The sequence below is a fragment of the Neodiprion fabricii genome, chromosome 2 (genome assembly GCF_021155785.1).
Source record: "Neodiprion fabricii isolate iyNeoFabr1 chromosome 2, iyNeoFabr1.1, whole genome shotgun sequence".
Taxonomy (NCBI): Eukaryota; Metazoa; Arthropoda; class Insecta; order Hymenoptera; family Diprionidae; genus Neodiprion; species Neodiprion fabricii.
This window is the reverse complement of record NC_060240.1, coordinates 1904502-1919707: the sequence shown is the minus strand read 5'-3', so window position 1 is coordinate 1919707 and position 15206 is coordinate 1904502. Positions and strand designations below refer to the sequence as shown.

At 36.4% G+C, this 15206-nt stretch overlaps 2 protein-coding genes across 5 annotated transcripts in view; one reads left to right on the top strand and one right to left on the bottom strand.

The window, feature by feature from the left end:
- The window catches only part of LOC124175772 (melatonin receptor type 1B-A-like), a 40684-nt gene that overhangs the window by 153 nt on the left and 25325 nt on the right, over positions 1–15206 (top strand). Inside the window, exons 2-3 of one of the 4 annotated variants that reach the window (XM_046556282.1) lie at positions 7981–8148; positions 12135–12692. The gene's annotated coding sequence lies outside the window, so the exon portion shown is untranslated. Of the gene's footprint in view, positions 1–7980; positions 8149–11270; positions 11490–11656; positions 11681–12134; positions 12693–15206 lie in introns of those variants that run through there. The other 3 variants (XM_046556284.1, XM_046556285.1, XM_046556283.1) reach the window with 3 other exon arrangements.
- On the bottom strand, positions 708–10315 carry LOC124175764. Its single transcript, XM_046556260.1, has 7 exons — positions 10066–10315; positions 8964–9141; positions 8268–8385; positions 8025–8169; positions 7698–7785; positions 7194–7566; positions 708–6818 (listed from the first exon to the last, which is right to left on the bottom strand). Exons 1-7 carry the CDS (start codon positions 10127–10129, stop codon positions 2520–2522), a joined length of 5265 nt encoding a protein of 1754 aa, XP_046412216.1. The 5' UTR covers positions 10130–10315; the 3' UTR covers positions 708–2519.

The window sequence follows — 15206 nt, the reverse complement described above, 5'->3', positions numbered from 1 at the left end:
AATGCGTTGGAAGCGTACTCGAAATTCGTTTGCCAATTTTCTTTGTTTCGTGGCCGTAGCTTGAGTTTCGCGATAACGCGTAGAGTCAATTTATGTTTGTTGAAAATTTAGAGTAGAATCACGATTTTTAAATAACAGTCATTTCGTTTGTAAAGTCAAAAGTAAAACCAAATTCCGGTGCATGGGATTTAGTCGCGTTCGTGTTTTGAAAACTAGGAAACTCTACCAGGTCGCGTATCGCTGGTCTACGGGGTTGGGTTTTTTCTTTTTTTTAAGTAATATTAGAGTTTCGAATGCGTCGCGGTTAGCCCTCTTAAGTCAAGCTCGTGTTATATTGAGGATTATTTTTCTGAGAAGCGGAATAATTATTAAGGTTCTGTAATGCCGTTGCGAATAGAGCAATCGACAGATTAGCGCCATGATTAGTTGCAAGATTCGACTCTGTTCACTTACTTCTTTTTTTGTGTTTGACGAATAGCGCCGTAATTAAAATTGAGTCAAATTTGAAGATTAGCGCCGTAGGTTAGTAAATACGATCGCGATTATCGCAATCGAATAATTTCTTTTATTCTTGTTAATTTTGTTTAATATTGAGAGGGCGACTAGCACAATTAGATTTCAGATTTATGTGACATTTTGCCTCCATTTCTTTATTTTTGGCTTTTGAAATCGCGAAGGGCGAATCGAGTATTTTGTTTCTTTTTTTCTTTGTGTGTATCGCGTAGCGTATGAGTGTCTCTTATTCTTTTTCTCCACAAAATTGCGTTTTGTATTAGTATGTAGGCATGTATCTTTTGGAAGATCAATTTTTATAGCTTTAATCGTGGGTCGCCAAATTATTGTGCACACAGTGAATTCGGGGTCGCTTTCCTTTCGGTGGCTGAGTTGCAATAAAAATCCGCGACACACATTTAACAATATGTTATTTGACATTATTAATTAATCAGTTTAAATGATCTATATTAAAATTCTCTCCAAAAATATATTGTAATTTTCATACTTTTGTATACCCACAATAAGGCAAATTTTAAGAAAGGCTTTTTAAATAGTATCCTTGTAAACTTTCAATGAAACGTTCTCATATCATCTTCGTTACCATTTTTTCTATTAATTTTCTTTCAAGAGTAATCGCACTGGAATTCGATACAGACACTGTGGAAATAACTTGTACTGTAATTGCCCGATATAGTACGTTCGAATACGCGTAAAAATAAAACATAACAAATGTAGTAATATTAATAGTAATAATATTAATAATAGTGTTGGCGAAATCTTGATAAACAGCCAATAAACATCAATAAAGGTAGATAAATAAAATTTGGAAAATTATAATTTTTTTTTGTTTTCCTAAAATTTAAGGTAAAATAACTTCTTTGCCGTATCTGGATCAATAGATCACCTTAATATCACCATAGCACGTTAAAAGTGCGTAGATATAACAATGAATTTTAGAAAAAAAAAAAAAAAACATCGATAAATTTCTCTCTTTTTGTCCTTTGCCTTTAGCAAAGTTATAATCTTCTAATCCGCAAATCATGCACCTATAAGTTTTATCTTTGTGAAACATCAATTTCTAACGCTTTCATATATCACGAATAGATTTTTCTTCCACAATATTGTGGTAACACACATATTTTCTAGATTATTTTATCACAGGATAAAGTGGTCTTACCTCCAGGCAGACGTAGTAGTAGTAGTACTAGTAGTAGAAGTAGTAGAAGTAGTAGGAGTAGTATCGATGCCAGAATTTACTATAAATACTATTATCTTTTTTTTTTTTTTTAAATATAAAATCTACTAATGACTGTATAAATATTTTTTTCAAACAAGATCTCTACACCAATATTAACTTTGCAATTTTTCAAACACAGAAAAGATTCTACTCTCACAGCTTATTAATTTGCATGAAATACGCTGTTTTTTTTTTACCGCTTTTTGTTTTCTTGTTTCTTTTCTCCATAGTAAAAATGAGAATTTGTTGTTTATTTGACCCATGCAATATTTCCTGAAGTGAAAAATATCATGTATGTTTGCATACATGTGTTTGAGTATATACATGTTTCTATTTACATTCTTTTATGGGACGCATATGTCTCGATTTTCCATTTTTTCTTTTTTTCGAAAATTTATCAGCTGGTAGTAAGTATATATATATATACTTGATAGATTATGAAAAATTTTGACGGTTTTTTTTTTTTGTAACTCAAGTCCTTAATACTTTGAAAATATAGAATCAACAATGTTTCTTTCAAATATCTTCCAGTGAAGACGATCCTGCTTCTTCTCTGGTGCGACTCGTTATCTTCATGATGAAATGCTGATGTATTAAATCTTCATTGTTCCATCTTCTGACGAGGCGTTATGTCATCTAGAATCTTCCTGCTATGGCTTAATTACAACTATATACACAAATATTAGGATTTGAATTTTAAATAGCCCATGCAACGATCTCTTCTCCTCGCTTATTTTATATTTTATAACAATAATCGTTCTCACTTCTCCATGTCAAATAATATTAATCATCGGCCGGTCTTTTTACGTTTACGTTTCAATTCGGTAAACGTGTTCAATTTAGGATCGGCAAGATCAATTATACCATCGTAGTTGTAATCCACTTTGGGAATGTTTCTTGTAGAGCTTCTGGTTTGCCTACCTTTAGTTTTACCAACGTTTGCCTTTTTCACTTTTTTAGGACTCTTTGGGTGGTTGGGAACGGTGGTATTTTTTCTTTTCAACGAAGTTGGCGATGAAATTGAGACCTCTTTACGCTGGGCCGGGGTTTTAAAACTTTTCTGACATCCGGACGCTGTAACGTTCACTTCAGCAGCAGTTTGACGCCGATGATGATTCATTTTTCTTGTTTTCTCATCCACGTTGACGCAATTTCCTATCGAAGTAAGCGAAGTATCCTTCAAATAATCCCTTCTTATCATCTCCGTAGTGTGATGAGATGAATCGTCTTTGAGTCGAGGAGATAATTCTATTACTGCGGAAGGCATCGTTGGTTTTTGTTCGAAAACAGGGACGGCATTCTGCGTGAGATTTCTGGCTTCCAGCGCCGCTATGGACATCATCGGTGTCCCAGGATAGTTTTCAACTTTTTCAAGTTTTATCGGTGTGTCTTGATAACTCATCGACATCATTGCATGGGCTTTTAGTCTCTTTTTCAAAGGTAATTTACTATCGAATTCAGGTTTATACTTCACGTCTGGAACGTTATTTTTAGCATTGGTCGGGTTTGATACCTTATTATCTATAATACTCTGTTCAATTTTGTGCAGCAACTGATCGTCGTCGAATTTTGCCAAAACTGCTTCGGTCAGCTTCAACGCCTTTTCTTGTACAACATTGTTTTTAGATGTTGGTTTAGCATCGGTAGGGACAAAGTAGGAATTCGTTTGAAGATAGGAAGAGTGGGGTAGATATTGTCTGTAATGTAACTCGTAAGCACATTTCAAACAAGCACAATGGGACAGTTGACAAGACGGAATAGGTTGTGGGATTGTTTGATACGGCTGGGAAGAACTCACCTTCATATTACAAGGTGCACAGTCACAGTGCTCATGTTCAAGACTGTACAAATTTGCAGATGTAGTCACTGTGCTATAGACATGTGGAATTTTAGGTGGGCTCCTTGGGTTTAAAGGCAACATGTTACTGGAATTAATATTATTATAATTTTTTTTCGATACCTGCAGATGAAAATCGCCAGGCGTTAATTGACTTCCATAGCAGGATGATCTTTCGGTAGACGAGCCGTCGACACAGCTTTCAAATTCTTGTTTTATATTATGTTTAAATGTTACATTTTCAATCGACGTACCTTTAGCTTTATCTTCATGCTTCTTACTTGATAATTTCCCGCTCAATCTTCCAGTTGTTGTCATATTAATCACACCAGATTCTTGACTGACCCGCTGATTCGTCGTCATCTGAACATCGGTCGGCGTTTCAGTGAGTCTGGTTACCGGTGGCAGCGGTTTTTCGATAGACTCTAACTCTATCACAGATTGCGGTGTATTGGTACTTCGCTGTCTAAAGATCTCATCGTAGTTACTTTTGCTCAGAATTTCCTTCTTAATATATCCGATATCCGATTTATCTCTGTGTTGGCTACACCTATCAATGACTGATTTTAACTGTCTGGAAACTCTGTTCTTACCAACAGTATGCACGTTATAACGTTGAATTTTCCCTCCATCTTGACGATCCGTGTTCTTTCTCGAGAGATTTATCGGAATGTGGTTCATAATATCGCGCATAGCTGTAGAGATCCTTTTGGTTGTATTAGTGGTGCTCTTCTTATCCTCGTCCAAACACTCGGCTGTATTATCGCTAGCTTTGTTGATAATGTATAAATTACTGTTTGGCGATTTTTGTAACAGAACAACGGTCTCTCCGTTAACTATAACGTTTGTACTGTCCTTAATCATCTGCGTTACGTTATCAACTGAGATCATATTGTTATGCAGTGTACTTGAATTGAGATCCACCGTTGTTTCTAGAACAAGAGGAATCGTGTCTAAAGATTCATTTTCTGTTATATTATTATATGAGCTTTCTAACCCCAAGTCAGTCCCGTGGATTTTATTGTCATTTATTTTTTGCCATATATCCTGTATTTCGTTGATACTCTTGCAGCTGATGGTGTTATTTACGTCAAGCAAGATTTCATTACTGACTTCTTTGATCACACCCTTATTCCTCAATAAATGACTTCTTTTAATTTTTGTGGCAAGACACGAAATTTCTTCGTCTACAATTTTTGGTTTAGTTAGCGATTTCTCGGAATACTCAAGGTTGGATACATGCTGTGATACACTGGCCAGCAGTGATAAGCCGTCAATATTTTCACGAAATTGAGACTCTTGACTCGCTAATAGATCATTCGAAATATCATGAATATTATCGTCAATATTCTCAGTACAAATCAAAGTTTCGTTTATCTTTGGTATCAATGTCTGTTCATCGACATATTCATTCTCCTCGCTAGTCGTCAATTTATCTGCAGTTTCAGACTTAGATTCCTTGTTTTTAAAATCATGCTGCTGTCTTTCGACGATCTCTAACTCAGTGAATTTCGTTAATTCCGTACCATCAAATTGATCGCCTTCACTAGATTTGTAATCATACTGTTTCATAATATCGTACTTAATAGGATCAGATTTTTCAAAACTTTCTTCGGTATTCTGCTCAATCTGACAATGATAGGAGTCCACTTCTTCTTCCTTTTCTATCGCAATCATTATTTTATTATCTACTTCTGGTTCTTTGATTGCATCTACAATAATCTGATTTACGTTGTCTTGCAGATGAAATTTAGCAGAGTTTGTATTCTCAGAATCAATGACTTCAAAGGCGGCAACGTTATCAGTGCTTTCCTCTTTCACAGCAAAGTTTATTACATTCTGAATTTTACCTGACTTATTCTCAACGTCTACCGACTGCTCTTGCACAGTATCATTCAGCGTATTTAAATACGTTTCGCCAGAGTTTGTTAATCTAAGTTTATTAGTGTGGAAAGTTATGTTCGTTAGATCATTATTAAACTCATCTTTAATCCTTGGTAAATCGTTCCTGATATTATTCTCACGTATCGCATCGCTCGTGAAGTAGCTGGATAACGACGAGTCCAGTCTTATGTTTTCAATCTCAGAAGTGATATTAGAATTCTCGCACGACTCGCTTATTTCAGTATTGTCCTCTACATATTCATCAAGATCGACAATTGCCACATCCGAAGCATCTCGAGTGAAAATGACAGCGACATCGGAGCTCTGCGAAGGACTTCTGTAAACTTCAGATGTTTCACAAATCTCTTCTCTTTCTGTACTTAATACTTGTTTGTGGACCATGGACATGCTGTCGTTTTCAGTGGAAGCAGTTAGAGTACCTGTTTCATTTTGTTTAGATGGACTGTTCACGTGATTCTTACTATTGTTATCGGTAGTGCTGCTGTCATCGTCATAAGTTTCGCACATATGACTCAAAGTATTGGACAATTGAGCAACAGATGTTTCTGATTGGATTTCGGACAATGAATTGTTGCAATTTGTATCACGCTTTAACATGTGACTAGAATCTGTGCAAGGAATTGTAACTGTCTTTGTTGCTCCACACGTCGTCAGTTTCTCAACAAACTCAGGCGTTTCGTCTTTATTAGAGTTCGCTAAATTTTCTGCAGGAACAAAGTCATTTGCAAAGTTTGACAATACGCAATTCTCAGGCACTTGCGTCGTCACACTTGGCAACGATGCGGGTGAAACAGGATTAGTGACATCATTAACTGGCAAAACCGAAGGCTCTGGAGTAGTCGCAGTCGACAAAGACTTAGCCGAGGTGCTGTCAATTATACCAGGGAGTGGTAAGTTGTTAAATGAATTGCTCGCATCAGATTGAGCTTTCTTCTTTTTTTCCCCTGTTTTTGCACTTTTCGTGTTAAGTTTCTTCTTCACTTCTGCCAGCCAGTGCAGCTTGAGCTGCTTCTTCTTTTTTATAACTTTTTCCGTTATTTCTTCGGTCGTTAAATCAATGTACAGAATGTCACCTGTCTTCTTTGATTTAGGTCTTGGCGGTACTTTTCCAGGTTTATGCGGCTTCAATGGTATTACTTTACTAGACTCATGTTTTGTTTTCATGTTATTTACCGATTTCGTACCTTCTTTGGCTGAACATTTTCCCATACAAATCCCGCTGCCGCTGCAGATGCAGTTTGTTTTCACCAAATTTCGCTGGCACGTTTCTGCACCTGGTATATTGACATTGTCGTTCAGATTGTCAATGTGGTTCGTATCTCTGCACATGCCACTGCCTCCCAACTGGGAATAAATATACACGTGTATATTAAATGTTAGAAACAAATCCTTGGAAGATTAACTTGAAAAATTTTCTTTCCCCTTCAAATTATGTCTTGAACAAATAAATGCAATCTTAAACCTACAAGTTTCCCTTATATTTAACACCATATTTTGAGATTTGACAGCACTTTCATAACTGCAAAAATTTCAACTCAGAAAAAAAATGAACTTAACAATTATGTTTTACTGTTGTTACTACATATAAAACACCATAAATTACTCATGCAAGATTGAATCTAATTTGTCTATCCTATCTAGATTCGCAGAACAGCAGTTGTCTAAAAAAAAGTATTTATATAAAACGAAAGCAGGTAATATAAAGTTTTAGGTACATACCACTTCCAAGTTATCCAAGCTAGGTACGTTTGGAGTGAAATTTGGTTTACCAAGGTCACCCTGATCTTCATCCTCTCGATTTTCCTTGCAGTATTGGATAAATAATTTGCACGACTGTTCTATATCAAATTTGTGTAGTAAAAGAAATTTAGTCGAATTTGCCTGAGATTTTGGAACCTTTGGCAGCACATATTTGGCCAGAAATGGTGTCGGACACACGGGAGGTGGCCCTAGGTGTGAAATGGCTGTTGAATTTATCTGATTCTTCACGGTCGCGTTGCTATTTACTTTTTTCCAAAGCCGGTAGATCAACAGGTAACGAACATACATTGTGTCACAATTATGTCGTGCAGGTATAGTCTTGGATATTTTTCTGTGAGGGAAACGTAACTTGTTTATTTAATTGTTACCAAGTGACTTGCAGATCGGTTTAGCAACATCTAGCAAAATCAGCAAACTCTTCTGTTGTCGAACAGATATTCATGCAATTCTTAATCAGCTTACGTTAGGATTGGATCCAAGATATCATGGTAATTCCGATTGATGAATTTTGCTTTGATGAATGTATCCAGAATGTGATCGTTTGAGTTTTCTGCAAATTATTTTAAAACAGTTACACATTTTTCATAGTGTACATTGCCAGCAATCGTGATTTATCACATTAAATTCAAACTTTATGCAATAATATTTGTGCCACTAGTCTCTGGCCATTAATCAACAAAACCAATTGAATAGATAAGTATAGAGCAGTGGTTAAAGTAATCGAAGTTTATTGTTATAATTTCAGCGATGGTGCAACTAAAGAAGCAGGTTGAGTGTAAATCAACTTGCCAAGGTAAACAAAGAGGCAAGACGTTAGACGGGCGGCAATTTTGCTGTGGTGTTCTTTCCCTCGCCGAGATGCCTTCAGTTCCATATCCATGTACATCGCCAATAAATCCGACATCTTATCCAGGTATGAATTTCTATCGCATATCTAAAATATTTTTAAACCAACTTTGAACTTCCATTTATTTGCTGTGCAAAAAGAATCCGAATTGCGATTGCAATAGAGGGTGATGTTTGATTACTTACCTCTACAAGTTCTCGATAGAAGAATAAAAAGAAAAGCAACGTCTCGCTAATCGAATCTTTTAATTTGGCTGCCCTATAAGGTTTGGTGTAACATTCGGTAACGTTAACGCTCACATTTCTGTAACACAAATGCATCGTATCAATGAACGAGTGATTTCAGAAACAAGGGAAAATCTCGCCTGTTTGATTTTTTTCCAGCAATCTGCTTTGTAAATTTATGTTCAATTTTTCATAACAACTTCGTTTTAGAATCTATAGTCCAGTGCTCATATTCTTTTTTTTTTTTTTTTTTGTATATTTACTGATCTATAGAGTGGGTAAATTAAAAACGGTGCGACACTAAGATGCATATTATTATTGTATTTATGTGCAACTATAATGTCCAACTTTACGAATTATATACATGCGACCTCTAGATTTTGCTTCGAGCTGTCTAAAACTAAATCTACATTAAATTTTTCAGTCATCTTTTTGGAATTCACACTTTTTGTGCTCAGAAACACTTCTTTATAGTAAATGGAATATTTCTCACTCTCATATTAGGCAAATTGATATAATAAGTCAAGTATTTTTGACATGATACTTAATGCACTCTAGCCAATTTTAGTGATCAGTTTTGCATTGAACTTTTGTAACATTTTCAATGATTGCAGTTTTATAATTTCTTTTGAAATAACGTCATCAATCAATACTTGCCTGGCGTAGAATTTCATGAGCTTTATTAACGAGACGATATTGGGCTGAGCCAGAAGGCACCTACACTTTTTCTTGAATTCTGAAATCCAAGGGAACAGTTCTTCAACAGTCGATTTACTTCCTTCATATTCAGCCTTAGTCTCTTCATTTTTTTCAAGTGCCGTTCCATTTTCATTAACTGCGGATGTAAATTCATTTTTTCAAAAAATGCGTTGGTCAATACTGTGTATTATTTGTCGGTGAAATAAATTTTCTATGCAATTAAATCTATTAATTTAAAATTGAAGAAGAAGAATTTAAATATATACGACGAATTTTTACTGAGACTTTGTACAGGTGTAAACCATTGATCAAATGACTATTTGTTTGGAGATACATTTTTAGATGTAAAACAGAAAACGTGAGGATTTAATGGGGTAAATTCAGTCAAATTATAGAAAAAAATTGTTCAATTTTTGAGTCAACAAATCGAAAACAAAAAGAATAATGCTAAAAGATGTCTTTGTTTGGGAAATTTTCGGGTTTTCTTTCACTTCTCCACCCCTCTTTCTCCCCGGAAATGACCAGATGCTAAACGACCCTTCTTTGTCTCAAGACTCAAAATGGAAACATGAGAATGAAAAGCTAATTATTTTAATATCCAAGCGTTACACGCCTTGTGTAATAATAAAATGTGAAAAAACATCGCTTGAATATTTGCGACGATATTCGGCGATATTCGCACGTGACTATTCGTGGATTTTCAAGGGGTGAAGCAGGCCAATTGGTTATACATACGAACAAGATACTTGATTTAACGACAAGTGCTGTAATTCGGAGGGAAATTTGATTGCCAATAATCAAAGACAAACTGATGAAAGACGACGGAAGAGACAATTTTCGTACGCGAAGCGAAACCGAAGCAGGAAAAGGTATTCGTTCGCAAAATTTGCAGGGATACGATAACGGCGGATATGTGAAAATTTGGGCTTGTTATAATTTTCGATATTTGATTGAAAAATATAGGGAGAAAAAAACGCGATGCGTTTATAGGTTTCTCCGTTTTTAGGTTAAATATTGATAAACAACGCGGAACAATAAATATGGCCGAATGAATTTTTACCTTCAACTGGCGTTATCCGATCCTGGGTGCTCGTTACGGACGTTTCCTGATTTGCTTCACTCATCGCGTAACAAACAACCGTCTTTTGAATACGTAAAACGCTACGTAAAGACGTTTAATTTTTTTAAATCAAAGTATAGCTGTCTCCATCGCGATTCCCGTGCTCCCGTTGTTCCCCTCCTGCTTCTAACAACGACACTGGTCTTCGTTATCTGTCGTTTTTTGGCCATCCACTGGATATCCAATGGGATACGCAGGACTACAGACCCTCGGTTTTCCAACGGCAGTCTCCAGAGCGCGCCACCATCTCGTTCACCAATTTGAACGTAGTCGGTTGATTCATTGTTGCAACGAATTATTCGATTATTTCAACCGTATTTCATTCGCTTATAAATGAGCGCGCTTGGCTCTCTTTTGTTTTCCGTTTTTCATTTTTTTATCAGCTAAACAGAAGCATTTACTTTGACTGTTATTTATTGCTATTCAATACAGCGTCTTTTTGTGCAATACTTTGACTGAAGGTATTATACATATTATTACGCGTACATCGTTTAAGTCGCATATGCGCAATGTATACCTTATAAATACAGTATAACAAGATTACGAAACGACGGAAAATCTCTTGTAGCCATGTTAAACGCCCGTCTGACCTTAGGCCTTAGGGTCTCCAAACCACTTACCGCTGTATTTAATATGAATTCGTAGGTAACACGAATACATGGACGCTTAAACTTTACAGTCTACGATACGAAGCCCCGATATGGACTTTCACGCTCCAACGTGAGTCAATACTGAGTAAACCTCTGCCCTAAAACGGCGTTTAGAATTCAGTTAACGTCCTAACTACAAAGCCTTAAAATAGAACTTCAGTATATGGAAAATCAAACTTGACTTGTGTAATTTGCATACATTCGTTATTCATTGTTGAGACACATATTTCACGTAGCAAAAGGGTGACGTAGAACCCGTAGAACCGTTCGGTTAATCAATATTCGGAAGTCAGCTAGTCGAACGCTTCGTTCAAATTTCTCACATCTGCACTTTGGCAAAGATCGGCCCATTAGCACTGCAACGCGGTTTTACCTAGATAAGATAATCATCTCGGTCGGTAAAATAAAGAGGGCCCGAGTATTCGTGTCTCGTGGTTGACCGTCGCGCCGTGAGATGTCGCGCCTGGTTGTTGAAAAACTTCGAAACTGTCGAACCCATAAACTTGTCTCAGTAGGTCTACGCCACTTGAGGGCAGCGCGCGCAAGTTGCCCGGCGTCAGGGGGACTCGGAGATCCGGGCGCGGGCGGTTTCCATCAAACTTCATACGTCTCGTAGTTAGTCGCTGGAAGTAGGAAATTCCGAAATCAGTCAGTCCGCCGGTGTCAAGCGCCGCGACGACCTCCGGTTCGCCGCAAGTAAATGCCGTACAGTTGGTTAGTGGATTATCGAGAATAAAAACACAGAAAAATTTAACAATATTCCTGAAACTGTATTCCAATATCTACACCGTGTATTAAAAAGAAGTAAACTCGAAAATTATATCTCGTCTTTTTTTTTCTCTTCCATACTAAAATTAAATTATACTAATATTTACGTACATAAATGATATAAAGTTTAAAATAAGGTATAAATAATTCTATACATCCATATACGTACGTGTCCGTATAAATTGTTTTGTAGAGTTGGTTTATGTTACGCATGTAATAAAACAAAATACATAAGAAAAACAAAAACGTTTCTTTATTAATTTAGTATTAATTTTCTCTTCTTCTGTATCTTCTGAATTCTTGTAATAATTTATATACATTCTATGAAATCGCATAACGATAAAAAGAATAATACCGCGCGTCGAGCAGCTCGCTCGGTTTGTCGTACTCGAGTACTTTCATATATACACACCTACCTACCGTCTACACCACCTTTGTAATTCTTGGCAAACGACAAACGGTTTCAACGACGATGACGCTAGTCTAGAACGCAGATGAAAATAAATCCGCACACCGTACGTGCAGTTATACATATATACGATATAGTGCGTACGATTGTCAACTAGAATAAAGTAAAAAAAAATTTTGCAGGTGTTTCATCTGCATAAAGGTTCGAAGCACCGGTTACACGAATTCGACGAAAGTGATGCGGTATCGTGAACGGGAACATTTAATTGTCATTACGTTTTTCAACGAAAGTGCTTTCTATCTATAAATGTTATTCTAAATGGACAGAAACCGTGTGTAATAATTCACGTTTCCATTAATACTTCTGTACGATTAATCATATGTGTCTACAAGCGACAAATGAGACGCAAATACAAATGTATTAAACAAAAAAACAGTAATAACAACAACAATAATAATAATAATAATATTATACGAACACGTATGGTGATTATGAGTTTGGAGAAAGTTTCTTTTAAAAATTTATCGATACATGTATAATTACACGTATACATAAAGATTTTTTTAAATATAAATAATACGACGACGTTTTGAACATGTTTAAACCGACGCGGTTAAATTATTCTACGATTAATATTCATCGATTATAATATTATCGGCGAAGAAATTTGAAATTACCGAAGACAGAAAAGACCAGACGGAGTTTCGTCTCGATTAAAGAAGACGAACGCAGCATAGAAAGTAAGAATTTCAATTTCATTTCCACACATAAGCATATCCGATTATATTTTCAGGTTGAAGAAAAGAAGTGTAACGAACTTGTGGATCCCCGTCTGACTTTTATTACTCCCGCGGCTTTCAGAACTCGGGGGAAAACAAAAATATATTTGTCTGCGTTTCTTTCACGCCAGCGTCTGTTTTTGCTCCCCCCCCCCCCTTCACTTTTCGTTTTTTCATTCGTCTCATATCGGTTTGTATTACAGAGTAATTTCTAAAGAGAAAAAAAGTAAACCAAAGTAGCGCCCCCCCCCCCCCCCCCCCCCCAACCATCTGGATACGTGTTTTTGTTGACGAATACACGAATATAATTAACGATGTCTACACGTGCCAAAATATGCGTAAACTGTTGTATATTTTATATTTCAAGGACGCCGTTTAAATACCGATTTCGAGTAAATGAAATAAAATCTCCGTCCCTATTTTATCGCGAGCGATGAAAAAAATAAAAATCGATTTTCCATCTTGTTTTTGTATTCGGGTGAATTTTTTAATTACCTTAATTTTGCTCGTTAAAATTATTCGAAGTTAAAGTTTTAAATTTCTGGCTTATTTTATGCGGGGTAAATTTCTTCGATCGTCAGATTCAGTTTCCTCTGTGTAATATGATAGTTTTGAAATATTAACGACGCAATTTGAACCCGCCGCAGAATCTGAACTCGGGGTTTAGACGCATTTCAATTTCACAATCAGTTTCAGCTAATCAAACGATTTTACACCCCCCCCCCCCCCCCCCCCCCAGATCTCCTTCGAGTAGGTGCTGGTATCTTGAGGTGTTTCATAACTCCGTATATATATATATATACTCATCGAGCAAAATCTTCGTAATTGCGTACGTTACTACGTAGGGCGTTTTTGCAATCCAGTTTCGTTTAATTTCAGATTGGCTACTGCGTACCTGTGTGATTATTCAATTATTATTGATGCCGCGATATTATAACACAATTGTTCAATCTAGGTAGGTAGCAATAATAGCGCGATCGTTGTACGAGATATACAAGAATAGATATAAAGACAGAGTAACGAAGAGATTCTCTTTTAAAGATACCTATAATGAATTCGTTCAAATTCACGAGCTACGAATCAAAATTCCACGCGAGTTTGGAACGGTTTCAAAACGTTAAGATAACGGCTAATTTAAATTTCCGTATCATGCAATGTAGACTATGTCTATAACTCTTGTTTTACGATATCTATCTGTGTTTGTCATATCTGCGGTTTCGGCCTTATACATTATTAACGTCGGATTGAAATGAAAATTGTCCTAACAAAATTTGAATCTTACGTGTATATACAGATTCGTCATGTATAGTTGAACATTTTTTTTCTTACAAAAAAAAATTTTCTTTCGATACTTTTCGTTTCGGAATTTCTTTTCATATATAGCATATTCATGGTATATACATGTATAATAATATCAAGCAATACCGAACTGATCGATGAATTGCGGACGTTTCTTATAACAGTTTTATGCTTTGTGGGTTTATCGTGGCAAAAGCAGCGTTAGTCACGCGACGATATGATTAATAATAAAAACTTGACGAATAAAGATTTTGCCTCATTCTTTGTTGTTGCTGGACGAGTTTCTTCCCCTGCAAGCTGCCATAAAAGCAATTTAACCCTGAAGCCAACCTAACCGGCATCCGGTTTATATCTCCGTGAAATAAATTTCCCCCGGACTAAATTTTCCGGGCAAAATCACCCTGAACGAAATTTTCCCTCGGCCTAAAATCTCTCCGAATAAAATCTCCAGGATAATAAATAGTAAATAAAATGAAATAAATATACCTGCTGTATACGGAAGAAACTCTGATATTTAAAATAAATGAATAAATTAAAATGAATGTCCGGAAGAATTTTTGAGTGGGGTAATTTTTTACGCGGTGAATTCATTCGCTTGCATATTGTCCGGGAAATTCAGTCCGGGGATAATCAATCCAGGTGGATTTAGTCCTAGAACTGTAGCTAACAGTTTTCATCGAACGTGAAAGAGTAAAATCGTTATCGGATTTGTTTCTTGCTTAGACAATCTCTCCCTCTATTCTAGTCTCGCGACTCATCGTTTTACTTTCAGGCTATCGTGATCCGGTAATTTTACGTACGCTTGTCACTCTCGCGATGCGGCTGACGACAACGCTTTGAGAGTAAAGTCGTTCTCTTCCTGTGATCATCTCTCCCGTAGTTATGTATCATTTTTCTTCTATTCCATGGCTCCCGTACATTTTTCGATAAAACGATAAGATTCTCCTTTTTCATTTCTCCACCCAATTCATTTTACCCACCATGTATGTATAAATTTTCACGGTTTTATTAGTTTTCCGACGAAATCCCGGCTCAAATATCCTTTTTGGGAACTTAGGAGAGCCCTCCGTACCCGCGTTGCAGCGTTCTCAACTTTTGACCAATCGGCTGAGTGACGCGTGACTCAAACATCGCGTTGCGCATGCGCAGCGTCAGCAGCGCGCTTTCTCATTGGTC